The following is an 18,098-nucleotide window of genomic DNA, read 5'->3' as shown; positions in this document are numbered from 1 at the left end:
TGACGTAGAACTAATCAACTCGAAGACTTACTTGCACTTAGATCTTCAATTTCCGTTCAATAAGCTAACGTGACAACAGCTGGGTGTTAGCCTGTGTTGTTTACTATATACATGTACATACTTATATACGTATAATAATATATGCCTATTGTGATATTTCACGTCATCAAAATAGAACGTAATTTAAGGTGTGTTACGTACGTTATTCATTCAGTGAGATTTTTATCGTATGCTCGGCAAAATATTATAAAGGGATATTTATGCAAACACAGTATTAAAATGGGTTGCAGGGCACGATAATCTTGATACACCCAAGATTAAACATCCATAATAAAAATAAACGATTTTTTAAAAAGTGCAAAGATTGTAGCAGTTATACTCAATATTCATCAATAATTTTACACATTAAACTTTAATATTAAAAATAAACAATAGATTTAGTCTACGCTAAAAGCAACTTTTAAAAAGTTTTTCAAACAGGCTTTTTTTTTAACTTTTTCTTCAATCATCCTTCAGAATTTCTTTCACGAGAAATATTAAAATTTTAATTGGCCAGAGGCTACATTGTCCATATATTTTTTTTGTTTACTAAGTCTATATTCATCAAAACAATAAATTTAATTGACGTTCTCAACTACTTTTTAAAAGTTTTTCAGACTGGCTTTGTTTAACTTTTTCGTCAATTATCCTTTAGAATTTTTGTTTTTCTTTCATGAGAAATATTAAAATTTTAATTGACCATACATTGTCCACGTAATGTTTTTTGCTTACCAAGACCATATTCATCAAAACAATATATTTATTTTACGTTCTCGGCAACTCTTTAAAAGTTTTTCAAACTGGCTTTGTTTATCCTTTTCTTTGTTCTTATAACTTCCTTCAAACTTCTAACCTATCCTTCCCCCCAAACAAAGAAGTTCAGAAGTTTTAAGAAAGTTCTTTGTGTGTATGAAAATATTCACTCTGCCTTTGTTGATGATAAAAATAAATACGATTACAAATAGTTATTTACATTATTAGCTGTGGGATAAATAAATTACGACTGCGCTATGAGTCATTTGTTTGTTTATTTATGATTATTTATATTTAGTCATAACGGTGTATAAAAAACGGTTGGTCATTTATTTACTACGTTACACTACACACCAAAACATTGCGTCAGTGTTTGGGAATCTCCTCAAGGCACGATTTTCATTGGCTAATACCTAGCAACGGGAACGCCGTTTATGATTGAGAACAAAGAAAATTGAGTGATTTCCATTTATGGGTTTCTGGGTCATGTATGGAATCCCCTCTACGTCATTAGGTCATGTGATATATACCGCTAATCAACTCACCCCACCTCACGCTCTAAACGGTTCATTCAGGAAATATCTTAATCATATAGTCCCCGAATTCCTTTAAATCGGATTAGCTAATGCGGGATTAAGGATTATCGGTGAAGTTCAATTTTTGTTTATCAAGGCATATAAGAAAGAATTCGCACAAAATAGCTTCATTATTTTACCAAGGTGTGCAGACGTTTGCGTGCAGCGCAGTTTCTTCGCGGAAGGATAGCGGTAAATTGTTCACCATTTTATCATAACGGCGCAGTTACACATTACCTTACAATGGCGACTTCTGAAGGTTTCGGTTGTGTGTCGAAGTGTTAGAGGGGAGGCAGGCATAAGTAGGCCCTTCCCAGGCAAGATACAGCGACAAACGAAAGTCAGAAAGATCGAAGAAACCAAGAAGTAAGGAACAGATTGGATACCATCAAGAATATTTGGAAAAAATAGCACCGAAAACTTGAGCGCAAGCGACTCTCTCAACACTAAGTACGGAAAGGTAATTTATCTACGTATCAACCGGTGACTCGACTTTTGTTACCGATTTCATAAGGAAGGTGGTTTCGCCATATGCTGAAATAAATTTATATAAATTATTTCACATATAGCACTCAACGGATTATCGAACCTGGGAAAAGGCAGCCTGAATTCTACGACCAATTTTATGTTTTAACGGACTATGAATTTTGATCAATGTTTTTAAGTTAACGGTATTTTTTATTTTTGATAAGAACTTCATCACGAGCGCTTCATAGCATGACGCAGTGACTCAACTAGAACTTTCTACTTTTATTTTCAACTGTGATTCATTTGACATTGTTAATATTTTTTCATATCATCAGACTTTAATTCAATAAGTGCTAATTGTTTACGGACTAATAATATTACGCCATTCTGTGAAACTGTGGAATTGTTGCTAAATAGTAAAAACTTTGTTTACAAGAACATTTGGATCAGATCTTGTCCAATAAACCACTTTAACCAGGTGGATGAACATTTGTTTGACCTAACAACTGAACAAACGGGAAAATTTCCTCTCGTACGAAGACAAAACATTCCAGTTTCCGGAAAGTTACTTTGTTTGTATTTTACCGCTCACGTGGAGGACCAAAGAAGCAACACAAAGGCAGTCGGCGCGAGGCATTTCCTTGGTCGTGCCAAGTTTTTGGAAGTTGTCAGCTACTTTGCAAAGTGTAGTCTTCTACTAAAGAAGGATATATCCTAGAAAATTCATATGAGTTTGACACGTCAAAGGCCTTCAAGGCAATTAATTGTGAACAACCCAGCTATTAATAATGGGCCACGTAAAAAGAACTTGGAAACAGAACCTCTGGCTCCATTCAAGGGATCAAACCCAGGAAATCTTAGTCCGGATTTACAACCAAACACGCCACCAGTTTTCCCAAAGAACTGTTCCCAGGATCAAGATGTGTTGAAAATTGGAAAATATCTATTATATAACCAAACAACAGACAGTAGTGAAGTGTACAACGCAGTTAATAGTCAAACCCACGAAGAATTCGTCTGCAAGGTGAGTTGTCGCTATTGTTCATAGCCGGTCATTGTTTACAATTTCCCCACGTGGCGGACAAGAGCCATGTGGCTCTTTGTTTTACACTGGCTTCTCATGATTCGATCAATGAATTAACATGCTTTGTTAATTAATTCAGAACTTGATTATAAAATTTTAAGACGATGTACTTTCATAATTTTCTTTTTTTATTCATATCATATTTTGGATAGGCTATGTTATAAAACTTTTTTGAATCATGTGCAATAAGTTCTTTGTTGTGTTGCACATGTGCAGGCAACTTTCAATTATTAATGTTTGTAATAATTAATTACTTAAATAGTTATTAAAATAATATTTCATTTATATATAAACATTCTTTGAAAATTGAACTTGAATTCTCCATTTATTGTCATATTTTCAAATTATTTCTTGAAAATTTATAACTACAAAAGGCATGTTTTTATTCATTTTAACAATGAATTTTATTGTGTATTGGAAATCTTTTGTTACACGGCAAACAATGGCTTTATCATTCCACCCAAGTTTTAATTGTTAGGGACAGTCACAAAGTAGGAAACCACTTCCCATTTCAAAAATAAAAATGATTTTGTGCGCAGCAAAACTTTTTAGTCATTTTGAATAGGTTAATAAATAATTGAATAGTTTCTTCACTTACAAAAAATGAAAATAGCTACTTTCGATATTATTGTTGAAAATGAGGAAAGTTTATTGTTTTAAAAATAGTTTAATAAAACGAAAGTAGACTACTTTCAGTTTCTTTTTTACTAACTGGTACATGTTGCGTAAGAAGATTATGTAAAATTATTGTGCGATATTTCAGAGAATGACATCAGTAAAAAAAATGACATTGTCATCATTGTAAAATTAAAGTTTTATTACTTTCTCAGCATATGTTTCATCAACCTTGTGAGAATGTCTAGGATAAGCCAATCGGCTGTTTCATCTAGCTGATGTCATGATTCAATATAGGACGTACATGTACATATAGGGTGACTGTGTCCTTGTGAAACACCAAATATACCTTAATGTCATTTCCGCTTTAATAGTAATAGTAGGCCTGAAATTATAAACCATAAGAAAATGTAGGCCTACTTGTATCTTCTTAGATTTCAATAAGAACATCAGTGACTCTGATTCATTCAGAGGTCATTAAAGGACTTTATGACAAATTTTATTACCACCTATTTGTATACTTGTCTCTAAAATTTCTTTATATGATAATAGTATGAAATGAAACCAGATTTTTAATACCATGAATTTGTAAGCTAATGGCACAAAACTGAATATTAAAAACAACTACATGTATTTTATAGGTTTAATCCGATTTTATTCTCTAAGATTCTCAATTTTTATGACCAGTAATTAAGGTTCTGAAAAATTGCTTCATAAAAATCAATAAAATTGGATCAATGGCTTGTTCACCTTCATAATGGTCTTTGTCTTGCTGGTGTAATGAGATGGTTACTGTAATATTATTATTGATCACACTCTCCAAGTGATGAGCTTGACCAACAGACTGACCGTCCATGTAACATATGGACACTATTGAAACAAAGGATCATAACTTGACCATCACTTGTGTAGAGTGACTAGTGATTAGTCAAGGTGACTGATTGACCAATATGTTTAGTTGCGTAATCTGAATATGTTAGCGGTCAGCATGTAAACTTCTGGTCACCTATCTTGTCAGTTTCTCCTGACCTTCTAGGTCAAGGTGTTAAAAATAAAATCACACAATCACATGTACACTTCAGATTCTTGTGTTCAGTGAAGTTCTTTCCCAAAAAATGTTAAGCTGTAATCTAAATAAATGAGTTGAAAAAAAAAACCTTTTTGTAAAATCATTAAGCTTCGCCTGTCCAACCTCATGGATTTTCTGTGGGTTCTCCGGTTTCACCCCACTGCTAAAGACCCCTAGGTCTAGGTGCAAGCGACTTATTGAAATAAAACAGAACCATATCATATGTTAGTCCCGAAAGGACCTAATTTGTGTCGAGTGGACCTTAATATTTCTCTCTCTCTCTGTCTCTCTCATCAAGTTAAAATGAAAATTAATTATTAGCCTATTATTACTCATTTTTCATAACATATTGATCTTTGATGATGTGAGATTTCAAACTTTTACCATTCATTATAACAAGTATGTGTACCGGTACTTAATAAGTCACAAAGTGGCTGATCTCTTTTGCCATAACAAGAAAGTACTTCAGTACTCACACACACTCACACAGGCTTGTAAAGGTTGAATTCCATCACTGGTGTTGGTGATTCACTTTTAACACTATGTGATATTACCATCAGTCATGTTTTTGTCACATCGACTGATTCAATATCCTTCATTCAATATCCTTCAACGTACACCATCGACCCTGATATCTCATCAGCCATAATAGTCGAATCGGGAAATACTATTACTAGTCAATACCGGTACTGTAATTGCTTCACGGAGCAGTGTGAATAATTACAGACCCTCGTCAACTAATTGTACTGTTGGTAAAGACAATAGGCTTTATTGATCACTAACATTAGATCATTGATTTTTCTTTGTTTTGCCTTTTCTATGAATGGGACGTTGGATATGATTTTGTAAGATATTTTAATCATTTGTATTAATTGATGTTCCCATTTATAAGCTGAGTACAACAAATAATTAAAATATGTTGAATTAATGGTTTATATGGACAAAGGCCTTTGTTTTAATTAATTTCTGTTAGTTCTGTTAGGTCCTCGTAAAAATGGCTTAATTCGTGCAAGATATTTTATACGTTGACAGTTTGCTTACAATATTTGTGTGTGTTATTATTGAAATTAATTTGAATTTTTTTTTTTTTATAATTTCAGGTTTTACCCATAAATACATACCGTCAAGAACTCTCTCCGTATTGGCAAGTGGATTGTCATGAAAATATTACAAATGTGTCGGAAATTATTTTAGGAGAAGCAAAAGCCTACGTCTTCTTCGAGAAGCATTTTACGGATCTTCATTCCTACGTGAGACAGAAGAAACGGCTGCGTGAGGAAGAGGCTGCTCAACTTTTTAAGCAAATCATATCGGCTGTGCAACATTGTCACGATAATGGACTAATTCTTAGAGATTTAAAATTAAGGAAATTTGTCTTCAAAGATTCTGATAGGTGTGTATTTTAATTCTAGACAGAATTATTTTTAAACATTTTTTTTTTTTTATCATTCAACTTTAATTAAATGTTCTTTGTCTCAGGGAAGGGTTTAACATTCTGTCAGTGGAAGGAAACCAGAGGGCCTGGTTTGACAGGCGACCCTACTCCTTGTCACGTTCAAGGTTGTAATCAAAACCATGCCACTTGACTCAATGACAAACCCTATGATCTAAAGCACATGCATTATATCATTTGCCCCCCCCCCCCACACACACACACCTTGGCATAAACTCTGGATGTACAGTAGGTTAGGTAGATAAACACAAGATATACATGTAGCAGCATAATTACTTTAGTTTTATACGTATGCCAATAAATGATTGACAAAAAATTCACATCTATACACAATATTATAATGTAACATCATTCAAGTAAAAACCCTCACATTGTGAACTTATTTGACCCAATTAAGCTTGTACAGTACAGTATTACAAATTTAAGAAGGGAAAAACCAATACATTCTAAAATTCAATGTTTACAACATGTCCAATACTTAAAAAAAAAAAATGCAAATACATGTGCATAGATATGTTAGCAGCATAGTTTATCAACACCTTCATTGTTGCTATTTGAGTTAAAAAAAACTAACACAACTGCTGGGTAAAAAAATTGTCAACATAACCCAATGGAATGTATTTGGCGTTTAAACTTCCTCCTACGAATGTTTGTGTATTCGTAGAGTTGTTCACACAATCAAGGAGGAAAAGCTGGCTGGCCTAACAACAAACTAATGTTGATTCTCTTGTTTGAGTTAAGCTCATTATAAATGGTGGAAACTCCAAACTCTTTATTTTCCTGTCTAAAGCCCAAACTTCCTGCATTAGTTCTTGTACGTTAAGAGGATTGTTCCTTCGGCATTTTCTCAATGAAAGGGAAAGTTTTAATATTCACTTCACTAGTTTAAGATTTTCCAATCCCACTCGCCCACGCTAGTTTGTTACATGCATAGTACATGTATGGATGTTTACATGTTGACCAGGGTACTTTCTCCAAAATGGAAATGCATGTAAAACTAGAATTTCTGTTTAATACTGTTTAATTATCGGAATTCTATTTATTATTGTTTCATTAGGAGACCGATCTTACTTTTGCTAAAGCACTGGAAACACATGTATCGACACTTACGCTAGTTCAAAGACTACACGGTCATGTCGACTTTCCACAGGAGTACTTTCGCCAAAATGAAAATGAAACTTGAATACCGGTATTGGTTAGTAATAGTAAGAAAATTCACTTCCAACTTCTATATTGCAATTCTAAATTTATTATGGAGTTTTCCAGTCAAAATGTAAATCTTGCAATGAGAAAACTTGATGAAATTTTAAATTTTAATCTTGTATTTTCTTCCACAAAAGAATAAGACAAGAATTTTCAGCTTTCATTATGAAGTTTTGCAGTCAAAATGTAAACTTTTCAGTCAAAATGTAAACTTTTCAGTAAGAAAACTTGATGGAATTCTACATTTTATGCTTGTATTTCTTTCCATAATGAGACAAGAATTTTTTTAGTTTGACTTGGATTAAAATTTTGTGAGCATTGGCAAATCTTGCCTGAAACGAACAGCGACCATATTGACATATTGTGGTTCTATAATACAAACTGCATCTGGTCGTTAAACATTTAAATAATTTAACACCCTACTTCCGTCTCAAACACATTCCTGCCGCACAAATATAGCGTACTGTAACACTTTCAAAAATCTAAAACGCAAAACAACGGGTGAAATGTTATCAAAGTTTGGAATTTTTTTTTAGAAGTGCAACTTCCGTGTGTTTATTCTATAAATAATACAAACCAGTGACAAATATTTTCACATGGACGGGAAGGTAACAATAAGCTTATTTAATTTTTTCTTTGATTAAATTTAAATAAAAGCCATTCATTCAATCAGGAAATAAATAATAAGCTGTCTTTTTTTTTAATGAAAAAAAAAAGTTGATATTAATCATGTGAAACATTTAATATATTTTATATCTACATGAGTTAAACTGTCTTTAGAAATGATTCATTTTTTTACTGCAAAATAATAAATGGGGGGTTGGATGGCCGAATGGTTAGCACGTGCGCGTTGTATCATAAGGTCTGTCATTGAGTCAACTGGCGTGGTTTCGATTCCCTGCTTGTATGTGAGAAGGAGTAGGGTTGCCTGTCGAACCTTGTGGGTTTTCTCTATTTCCTCCGGTTTCCTCCCACTGCTAAAGACCCCTACGCGCATGCAAATTATTGAAATAAATTTGAACTATGTGTTAGTTCCGAAATTACCTAGTTTGTGTCGAGTGGACATTAATCTCTCTCTCCCTCTCTCTCTCTCCTCTCTCTCTATCTCTTTGAAATATACATATGTACTTTGTTACAAAAAAACAGCTGATGGATATTAATTATCTAGTATTCTCTCAATGTTATCATCAAGTTAATAGTTAAATACAGTAATACAAAAATTATGAGGTCAATCTATAATTATATACTACATTGGTATACGTAAATATATATGTAAATGTACATGTAGGTTATTAGAGATGTACCAGTACCTATGTGATATACTGTAACAGGTATATGTAATTAGATACAATGTAAGCTAATAGAGGTACATGTACCTATATTGATTCATGTTACTGTATCATCATTTTCATATAATATACATATACATGTAGCTTACAGTACATGTCTACATATAGAACACATTCCTTCAACTACCCACACATACAAGTCTATTTATAGTAACAAGTCAGCAATTAACCACACAGGCTGTAGCTTGCATTAGCGATATATTTAACTGTATACAAACCCGTATTTGAAATAGATATGGGTCTACTTTATATGTACATACATTAACTTATAAACTTATCAAAGCTAGTGTGAGTGAAACCTTTATTACATGTATTTAGTAACACTACTCATTGATGGGTATTAACAATTCTTATTGAATGAAAAATAAAAAGAGAATTAAATCATGATGTAACATGATAAAATGCATGAAGAAACGTGAATAGATGTACCTCGACATGTATACAAATATAGTTTAATGACATCCAAATAAGTAATTATTAATAACAAATAAACATGTACAAGTTCTTGTGTACAGTCCAGCTTGTGGGTTTTCTCCAATTTACTCCCACTAGTACTAAACATGCAAACCAATTAATGAAATAAACTTAAACCATATGTTAGTCCCGTAATGACCTAGTTTGTGTAGAGGTGTAGTTTTACAAATTTTCTGTTATACATTTAAGTTTATTTGATATTTGATAGGATGGAATGAAGTTTTCTGTGATAAAGTGTCTGCAATATTTTATTTATGTAATCTAAAATTGACTTTTTCTTTAAAATTTCTCAAAATGAATATTTTTTATATTTTCAGAAAAACTTTACGATTGGATGGTTTAGAGGATGCTACTATATTGGAAGATGAAGAGAATGACCTGATGTCCGATAAACATGGGTGTCCCGCTTACGTCAGTCCAGAAATATTAAACGCCACAGGAACCTATTCCGGCAAGGCAGCAGACATGTGGAGCCTAGGCGTCATGCTTTATACGATACTTATTGGACGGTACCCTTTCCACGATACGCAGCCGGCAGCGTTATTTGGTAAAATTCGCCGAGGACAATTCAATATTCCAAACATGTTATCATCGAGGGCAAAGTGTCTCATTAAAACGTTATTACGACGAGATCCAAGTGAAAGACTTACGGCTGAACAAGTGCTAGAACATCCGTGGTTCAAGGGGTCAAATAGCGGATATTTTTCCCATCGCACAGATCGGACCAGTTCGGACCAACTTGTACCAGAATACATCGAAACATGTGAAGACTTCTTTGTGTGAAAAATGTATGAATGGAGAAATCAAAAATAAACTTTAGGAATTTAATTAATTGACTTATTTTTCGTCCTTGATCGTTATGTTTTTACGAAAAAACACCAGTATTCGAACATTCGTGGGTGGATCGTTATCCAGGAACACTTTATATATGGAGAAGAACGGGTTTTCTTGCTAATAAATATCGGAAATTGTTTTGTTATGGAAAACTCCTACGGAACTACTTTTTATCATCAAATGCAGAATTGTGATAGAACTGTTTTGTGTGTGAAGTGAAAACGAACTATGATACCTGTACGTCTTTAATTGCCATGGTAACTAATTTACAAATACTGTGGTACTCAAAGAAACTATCAAATTTATAGAATTTTCTCGAATTTGAAACTTCGAAATTTATACGATTAAAAAATTTCAAAAGAACATTATATAAGAGTTGATCTCGCAGTTAATATTTTAGACTCGCACAAAAAAATTTTAGAACTCTTTGGTTACATTTTTTGTTTGATTCATTAATATTTAAATTAATTTTTTTAATATTGAGTAAGTTAATAACTTAATTAATTTTGTTAAAAGTAAATGAAAAAATTTCAAGTTTAAATGTGTGTTGAAATTTTGTTATAAAACTTGTGGGTGTGTTTGATTCTGTAAGTGTTTTGTGTAAATGTTCGATATGAAGATTTGGTATTGTGTGTGGTGGCATTTAAAAATGCATGTAATTGGTTTTAAAATTAAATGATGTTTGGATGTATCGTTTGTCGATTGCCATGGTTACGACTTGGAAAATACTTAGGATGAAACGGCTATTTATTAAATTAGTTTAAATTGGCTTAAATGTTATCTGAGTTTAAACATTTGGAAATTCAGAGTAAACTTATATGTATGGTAACCATTTTGTAATAGGTTGCTAAGCAACAAATTGGAATCATGTGCTAAGCAACTGTTTTCATTGCTAAACCACAATTTTAAATGCAAAAATTTGAAATGCATTTCCATGCAAAAATTTCAAGTGAGTTGCTAAGCAACAATTTGAAATGAGTTGCCAGGCAACAATATGAATTGAGTTGCCAGACAACAATATGAAATGATTTGCCAGGCAACAATTTCATATGCAGTAAACCATCCCTGAAATAATAAGTTTGCTCTGAATTGAAACAAATTTCATCAAATTCAGGCTTAAGACTCGAGACAAAATCTCGATATGTTAATTTTTTTTGCTGGGAGTAGAGATGTTGATTGGTTCGTTTGTATTTACACGTCGAAGATGTACCACTCAGTTTGTTTGTTGTTATATGTTATTTATATATAGGTTGTTCATATTCAAATTATAATTATATCTATGTAAATAAAGAAACAAAATAAAATACAACAAAATGACTGAAAATGGCTTCAAGTTGCATTTATAATGTACTAAGATATCCTTAATTTAAAAACATTTAGATTTGTGGCTAGTGATATTTGCCCTGACACAATAAAATTTTGGAACCTAAAATGTCCATATTGTGATATTTACACTGACCAGTCAAATAAAATTTTGATACATTTGGCTTTCCAGTGCCAAATTAAAGATACATTTATGACGCCTTTTAAATCAATTGACAATTTGCAACAAGTCAATTTAATTTATCCAAAGTTATTGACAAGGATTCCGGAAAACAATGGTTGTGAAAACTTGACCTAAATTCCATTCTTTCCAACTATTCAAGATAAAAAACTTCTTTAAGAATCACATGTAGTCTTCTGCTGTTATTTTCCCCTTCAGTTGACCGATACATCAACATGTAAGAAAGAAAAGGGCGTTTAAGATATTTCTAGGAGGCAATCTTATCATTCATTTAGCAATTTTAGCCTTTTTACACAATAGTTATATAAATTAGGAAAGTTTTCTAATCACAAATTTAGTTTCTAAATTTTTTTAAAAATTGAAAATCATTCATAGCCAAGCCTGGACAGAAGGCACCAGTCACAGATTTTGTCAGGCACGGATTACTATACAAGGCATTTATATTATTACATGTATAATATATAAACTGCTATACATTGTATTGACCAAGTCCTGACAGGTGCCCTGTGTCCTGGTCATTTCATTGTCTAGACATTCATATTATTAATCATTCATATGAATCACAGTTGAACAGTTTTCACATGCCCTTTAAAAAAAAAATGAAGCATCGCAGATGGTGTTGATGTTTATTATTACATGTATTGTAATTCATGTTAATTTATTCAAAACATTTTTTTGTTCAAGAGCTATTCATGTTTGACTTTTATTTTCAAAACAAATGAGATGATTAAATAAAAATACGGATAGCTGTTATATTATTCCTACTGTCAGTCACATGCATGTAGGATTTAATAAAATAAATAAATAAATAATAAGTTTTGTTTGTTTTTGGGAGATTTGAAAGGTATTCATGTATCATGGCAACTGGTTGGGGTGAAATGAAATGGGGTTTAACTTGGTACTGTTCTGCTCCTGACCGGGCAAATGAAGACGGGCATATGCCATACAGTGTGCTATGACTGAGGGCAATTTTGCTCGGACAATGGCACTACGGCTCTTATATCGAAGTCCAACTGCCAAGGGATCTTTTACGTTCATGCCAATGTGGACACGGGACCTTGGTTTTACGTCCCATCCGAACGATTATATCGAAGTCCAACTGCCAAGGGATCTTTTACGTACATGCCAATGTGGACAAGCAACCTTGGTTTTACGTCCCATCCGAACGATTATATGTTGTCCCTACTCTTATATCGAAGTCCAACTGTCAAGGGATCTTTTACGTGCATGCCAATGTGGACACGGGAGCTTGGTTTTACGTCCCATCCGAACGATTATATGTTGTCCCTTGCCAGCCCTTTGTTCTGTACCACTGACAATTGGGAACCATGCCGGAAAAAATAGATGGAACTTTCTCGATCCAATGCAGGGATCAAACACCTGACCTCCAGTTGAGCCACGGTCTTAACTGCCTAGTTAGTGTTAGACACATGGAAATGAAATGTGATCCTGATATTCACATGGAAGTCATGAATCATGATGTGTTGTAGTGATCTTGATATTCACATGGAAGTCATGAATCATGACATGTTATTATAGTAGTCCTGATATTCACATGGAAGTCATGAATCATGACATGTTATTATAGTGGTCCTGATATTCACATGGAAGTCATGTATCATGACATGTTATTATAGTGGTCCTGATATTCACATGAAAGTCATGTATCATGACATGTTATTATAGTGGTCCTGATATTCACATGGAAGTCATGTATCATGACATGTTATTATAGTGGTCCTGATATTCACATGAAAGTCATGTATCATGACATGTGTTGTAGTGATCCTGATAGATGCATGGAAGTCATGATTACTGAAATGGGGTGGGGTTTGGTCGTAATACTAGACACGGAAGTCCTGTATCCAATCCTGAGATGGGGTGGAGGTGTTCCTGACATATTGGACATGGAAGTCATGTATCCTAAAAATGGGGTATGATTTGTAAGGGTTCGTGTGATATTTGTAAGGGTTCATGTATCCTGAAATGGAAGTCATGTGTCATGAAATTGTACAGAATGTTGTCTTGGTCCTGACATTAGACATGAAAGTCATGTATTATGAAATAGGGTGGGGTGGGTGGTGTGTTGTTGTCCCGACATTGTAGGACACGTGAAAGTCATTATCATGAATTGGATAGGGTGGGGTAGGGTAGAATGTCTCTTGTATAGAAGTTTTCTTCTCCCTCACACCCTACTGGCAATCAGTCAATATGGAAGTCTGCACAGTGGAATCCCAATAAAGTTTAAAAGCAAAACAATGGTCTTGAAATATGGAAGTTTAACGTCCGCTCAACCGAAGTCGTTTCAGGAGATATGATATATCTTATTTCAATAATTCATTTCGTACAGGGCATTTTAGCCCAGTGCGCCAAGGAAAAATGGCGTCGAGTGGAACAATAGACCCGAGTACCGACAATGTGTCATTCGCGGAAGGATTACAGAATTTAGCCACCATTCTACGTACTTCTATTACTGTTCCATACCTGATCACTAACCCAGTGCACGTGCAACACGTCCTACTTTTCTGCTCCGACTGGGCTAATTAACACGGGCAGGCTAATTTGTAGAACTGGACAGATTCTAGAGGCTGACTGCCATTCATTATTGTTGAGTAATTATAGGGTGTAGTTGTTTGGATCATATACAAGACCGTCTTAACGCATGAGCACACTGGACAGTTGTCCGGGGGCCCCACGAGCATATGGTCTCACGTTAATCAACAATCTATGTACGCTGTGACTTGCCGTTTAAATGAACTGAAATGGAGATACGCCCCACTGTTCAGACCTGTTGTTTAAACACCAATTTTGTTGAAAGTATCAATATTTACCTATTGTATTCCTATTATGAGTGACTGTGTGGGTAGGGTCCCAGCGCACTGCTTTGCACGGGGCCTATAATGCTAAGGCCCCCTGACTCACTATAACACGTTAAACACCGATTTTGTTCGAAGTGTCAATACAATAAATATATGTTTAATTTTATCAACCATTTCCATTTTATTCCGGTGAGTGGTTATGTAGTTAGGGCCCCAGTTCACTGCTCTGCCCAGGGCCCTATAATGACAATACAATAAATATATGTTTAATTTTGTTATGTTTAATTTTATCAACCATTTCCATTTTATTCCGGTGAGTGGTTGTGTAGTTAGGGCCCCCAGTTCACTGCTCTGCCCTGGCGGGGCCCTATAATGCTGTTAAGATGCCCTGCCTCATCATAACACTTTGGACCAGGGGCAGGTCTAAATATCAAGGCCAACTGCAGATTTTGTCGGGGTCACGGGATGCAATTAGGGCACGTGATTGTTGACGAGATTGTGGCGTAGGGTTAGGGTAAAGGGTAGGTTTAGTGTTAGCGCTAGCCCTGTTTACATCTCGTAATCTTTGACAAATTCCGTTTCCAACTTGGTTTCCCCTTGTCAGTGATGCAGGATGGGGGTCTGACAAGGACAGCTGTCTAGTCCTTCGCATGGGCGAAAGAAAAACTGAGGTCCCGCGTACACATTGGCGTACACGTGAAAGATCCCTTGGCAGTTGGAATTCGATATAAGAGTAGGCCGTAGCGCCTCTGCCCGGGCAAACTTTCCCTCATAGCACACTGTAAGGCGTATGCCCGTCTTCATTAGCCCAGGTTAGGAGCAGAACAGTAGGACGTTAAACCCCATTTCATTTCATTTGCCAAATTCTGCAGTTGAACTTAATATTTAGACCTAACACTTGGGACAAGCCATTGTCGACATGTTGTAATGAAGGTATAATTTAAAGATCGGAAGCGAAGGTCCGTTGATTTGACACTTGATGGTATTATAAATGATTAAAGTTAATAGTTCTCTCTTTGTTTCTTCCATTGTTATCTAATTATCTTTAATGGTGTTCAGCTGGATGACTATATGCAATGGTTAAAGAACAACGTTGATCCAATTTCCAGATTAATTAAGGGTCGATTTTGAATTGAGAGAGAGAGAGAGGGAGAGAGAGAGAGAGAGTGGGGGTTAAACGTTCCCTCGACACAGACTAGGTCATTTTGGGACAGGACTAACACATGGTTCAATTTTATTTCAGGGTCTTTAGCAGTGGGAGGAAACCGGAGGACCCGGAGAAAACCCACGAGGTTGGACAGGCGACCTGGGAATCGAAACCACGCCAGTTGACTCAATGACAGACCTTATGATACAGCGCGCACACGCTAACCATTCGGCCATCCACATCCCCCCCCCCGATTTTGAACTGCCTGAAACGGGAATAGAATGGAATGGCGTGGATACTTTAATCGGATCTTTTTGAGACTAACATGTGGTATTTCTAAGGGTACATGTGTGGAAATGTGAAAGTAAGAAATTCGTCTGACCAACAGTGTTTTCATTCTGAGAGATCTACCATTTTGTACACTCGCCCTAGGTTTTTTGTTCCATCCCAACAACTAGATACACTTCAGACCCGGATTAATGGATGAATGAATGAAATAATTTGACTGGAATTTTCAGTATATTCCGCTTTCGATATTTATAACCAGAACGACTATTTCTTTTTCTAAATAGGATATACACTAATGCATTGTTAGTCATATTGGAGAGAGAGAGAGAGAGAGAGAGAGACCACGAGACTAGACAGGCGACCCAACTCCTTGTCACATCCGGGGAATCGAAACCACGCCAATTCACCCAATGACAACCCTTATAATACAACGCGCACGTGCTAACCATAGTCATATTGGAACAAGGACGTAACAAATGATATCAATGAACGTTGAGTGTATACAGGAAAAGAATTATGCAATAATGAATATATTCCTCGTTTCGTGTGAACCGGCCCTACTTTTAACACGGAAATATTATCAAATTGCGCAATGTGTTGGTAAAACTCATTTTTGTCACGCACGATAAGACGTGTCAGTTAACAAATAAACTAATAGACAACACAGCTGAATTAGACCCGATTAATAAGGTCACAACATAATCCGGTTCTTATCAACCAGGAACTTTTTGAAGCATGATTTATAATCTATTTCAAATATGTGTCACAATATTAAAATAGATACAAATTATTGCGTCGTTATTTAAAATGTTGAAAAGATAAATTGGCTATGCTCAATACAGTTCACACACGTATTTTTTGCCAAGACAGCAGCGTTTATAAACGTTTCCGCCGACTTGGCTAATAAAATGAAATGAAAAGAAATGTGGTTTAACGTCCTACTGTTCTGCTCCGAACTGCACGCCAATGGGTACACAGGACCTCGGTTTTCCGTTCCATCCGAACGACTAGACCGCTGTCCTTGTCAGGCCCTCCGTCGTGCATCACTGACAAGGAGAAACCACGCCGGAAAATCTGGATGAACTTTCTCGGCCAATGCAGGGATCGAACACCCGACCTCCAGACTAGCGAGCCAGCGTCTTACCCACTTAGTCACGTGATCCCCCTTCACCACAAACAACAGTATACCTATAGATTAAATATTGCTGTTATTGACGGGGGTGGGGGGTGGGGGTGGCCGAATGACCTAGTTTGTGTCGAGTGGACGTTAATCCCCATTTCTCTCTCTCTATCACTATTGACAACAACCGGTCTACTGATCACCCCGGCTAGATCACGACACTATGTTAAATTCTATTAAAGGAGGCCTGTCTCTAACTCAATATCATCCACAGTTTTCAACACAGCAAAAACGTCTTATTGGTCAGTTTAAATCAACATTGATGTTGTTATCTTAGCGGGAAAGATGGGCTTCTGATATCCAATATTTAAGACAAAATGAAAATCTTAAGATTAGCACACGACTCGCGTGTCAGAATGTTTTCGAGCGCCATTTGTAATATAGACTGGAATAACCAGACGTCAAAGACTGTCATTCAATTTGGACTCTTCGCGTATTTCGCCGAACATAACGGACTAGAAATTACGGTAAAAACCGAAACAACTGAATGTAAATTAGGGCCTGGGCCTGGCCTGGTGGGGATTGAAATTCGAAATAAGAGCTGGCCGTAGTGCCGCTGTCTGGGCAAAATGCCCCTCATTATAGCACACTGTATGCCTGTCGTCATTAGCCCAGTAGGTACAGAACAGTCGGACGTCGAAACCCCATTTCATTTTCTTTCCTAACCAAACAGCAGATCGACCAAGTTTAATCTACACGTTGGTTTAGAGTAGCTAAATCTCTAACTCAATATCATCCAAAATCTTCGACATTGAAAACACGATTTATTTGTCGGTTTAAATCAACATTGATGTTGTGATCTTACCGGGAAAAGATGGCCTTCTGATATCCAATATTTAAAGACAAAATAAACATTCTACAATTGGTAATGCGTTTCAGTGCTATTTGTAATAAGGGACTCTAAAAACGAGACTAGGCCTATTCCACAAGTCTTGTCAAACCGTGACGTTATATTCTTATCTGGAGAGCAAGCCCAATAAATAATATCGGCGTAGTCTGGAATAACCAGACGCTAGAGATTGAAATTCGATTGAGAATACTGGCGTATTTCGCCGAACCTAACTGATTAAAAATTACAGTAAAACAGAAACGATTGAATGTAAATCAATTTATATACATTCATATTACATTATTGGATGCGTTGCGACCAATTTGTGTCAATTTCTAGGTCCCAAATATTAGCGACTTAGCTCCTTTAAACAGTATTTATTTCGTTAATATAACTCCAGACTTATATTAATTTA

The 18,098-nt window shown here is 35.4% G+C and overlaps 1 protein-coding gene across 1 annotated transcript; it reads left to right on the top strand.

The window, feature by feature from the left end:
* The first annotated feature begins 1,589 nt into the window (after window positions 1–1,589).
* Window positions 1,590–12,235, top strand: LOC126808864 (tribbles homolog 2). Its single transcript, XM_050533915.2, has 3 exons — window positions 1,590–2,859; window positions 5,704–5,996; window positions 9,400–12,235. The coding sequence occupies exons 1-3, from the start codon at window positions 2,563–2,565 to the stop codon at window positions 9,863–9,865; spliced, it is 1,056 nt and encodes a 351-aa protein (XP_050389872.1). The 5' UTR covers window positions 1,590–2,562; the 3' UTR covers window positions 9,866–12,235.
* The last annotated feature ends 5,863 nt before the right edge of the window (window positions 12,236–18,098 follow it).

Source organism: Patella vulgata, chromosome 1, assembly GCF_932274485.2.
Source record: "Patella vulgata chromosome 1, xgPatVulg1.2, whole genome shotgun sequence".
Lineage (NCBI taxonomy): Eukaryota > Metazoa > Mollusca > Gastropoda > Patellidae > Patella > Patella vulgata.
Note: the sequence above shows the minus strand (reverse complement) of the source record. Positions and strands in the feature narration are given on the sequence as shown.

Coding starts and splice junctions, on each gene's coding strand:
- LOC126808864 (XM_050533915.2), top strand. CDS start 2,563: ATGAGTTTGACACGTCAAAGGCCTTCAAGGCAATTAATTGTGAACAAC. Junction 2,860..5,703: donor ACGAAGAATTCGTCTGCAAG/GTGAGTTGTCGC, acceptor TTATAATTTCAG/GTTTTACCCATAAATACATA. Junction 5,997..9,399: donor GTCTTCAAAGATTCTGATAG/GTGTGTATTTTA, acceptor TTATATTTTCAG/AAAAACTTTACGATTGGATG.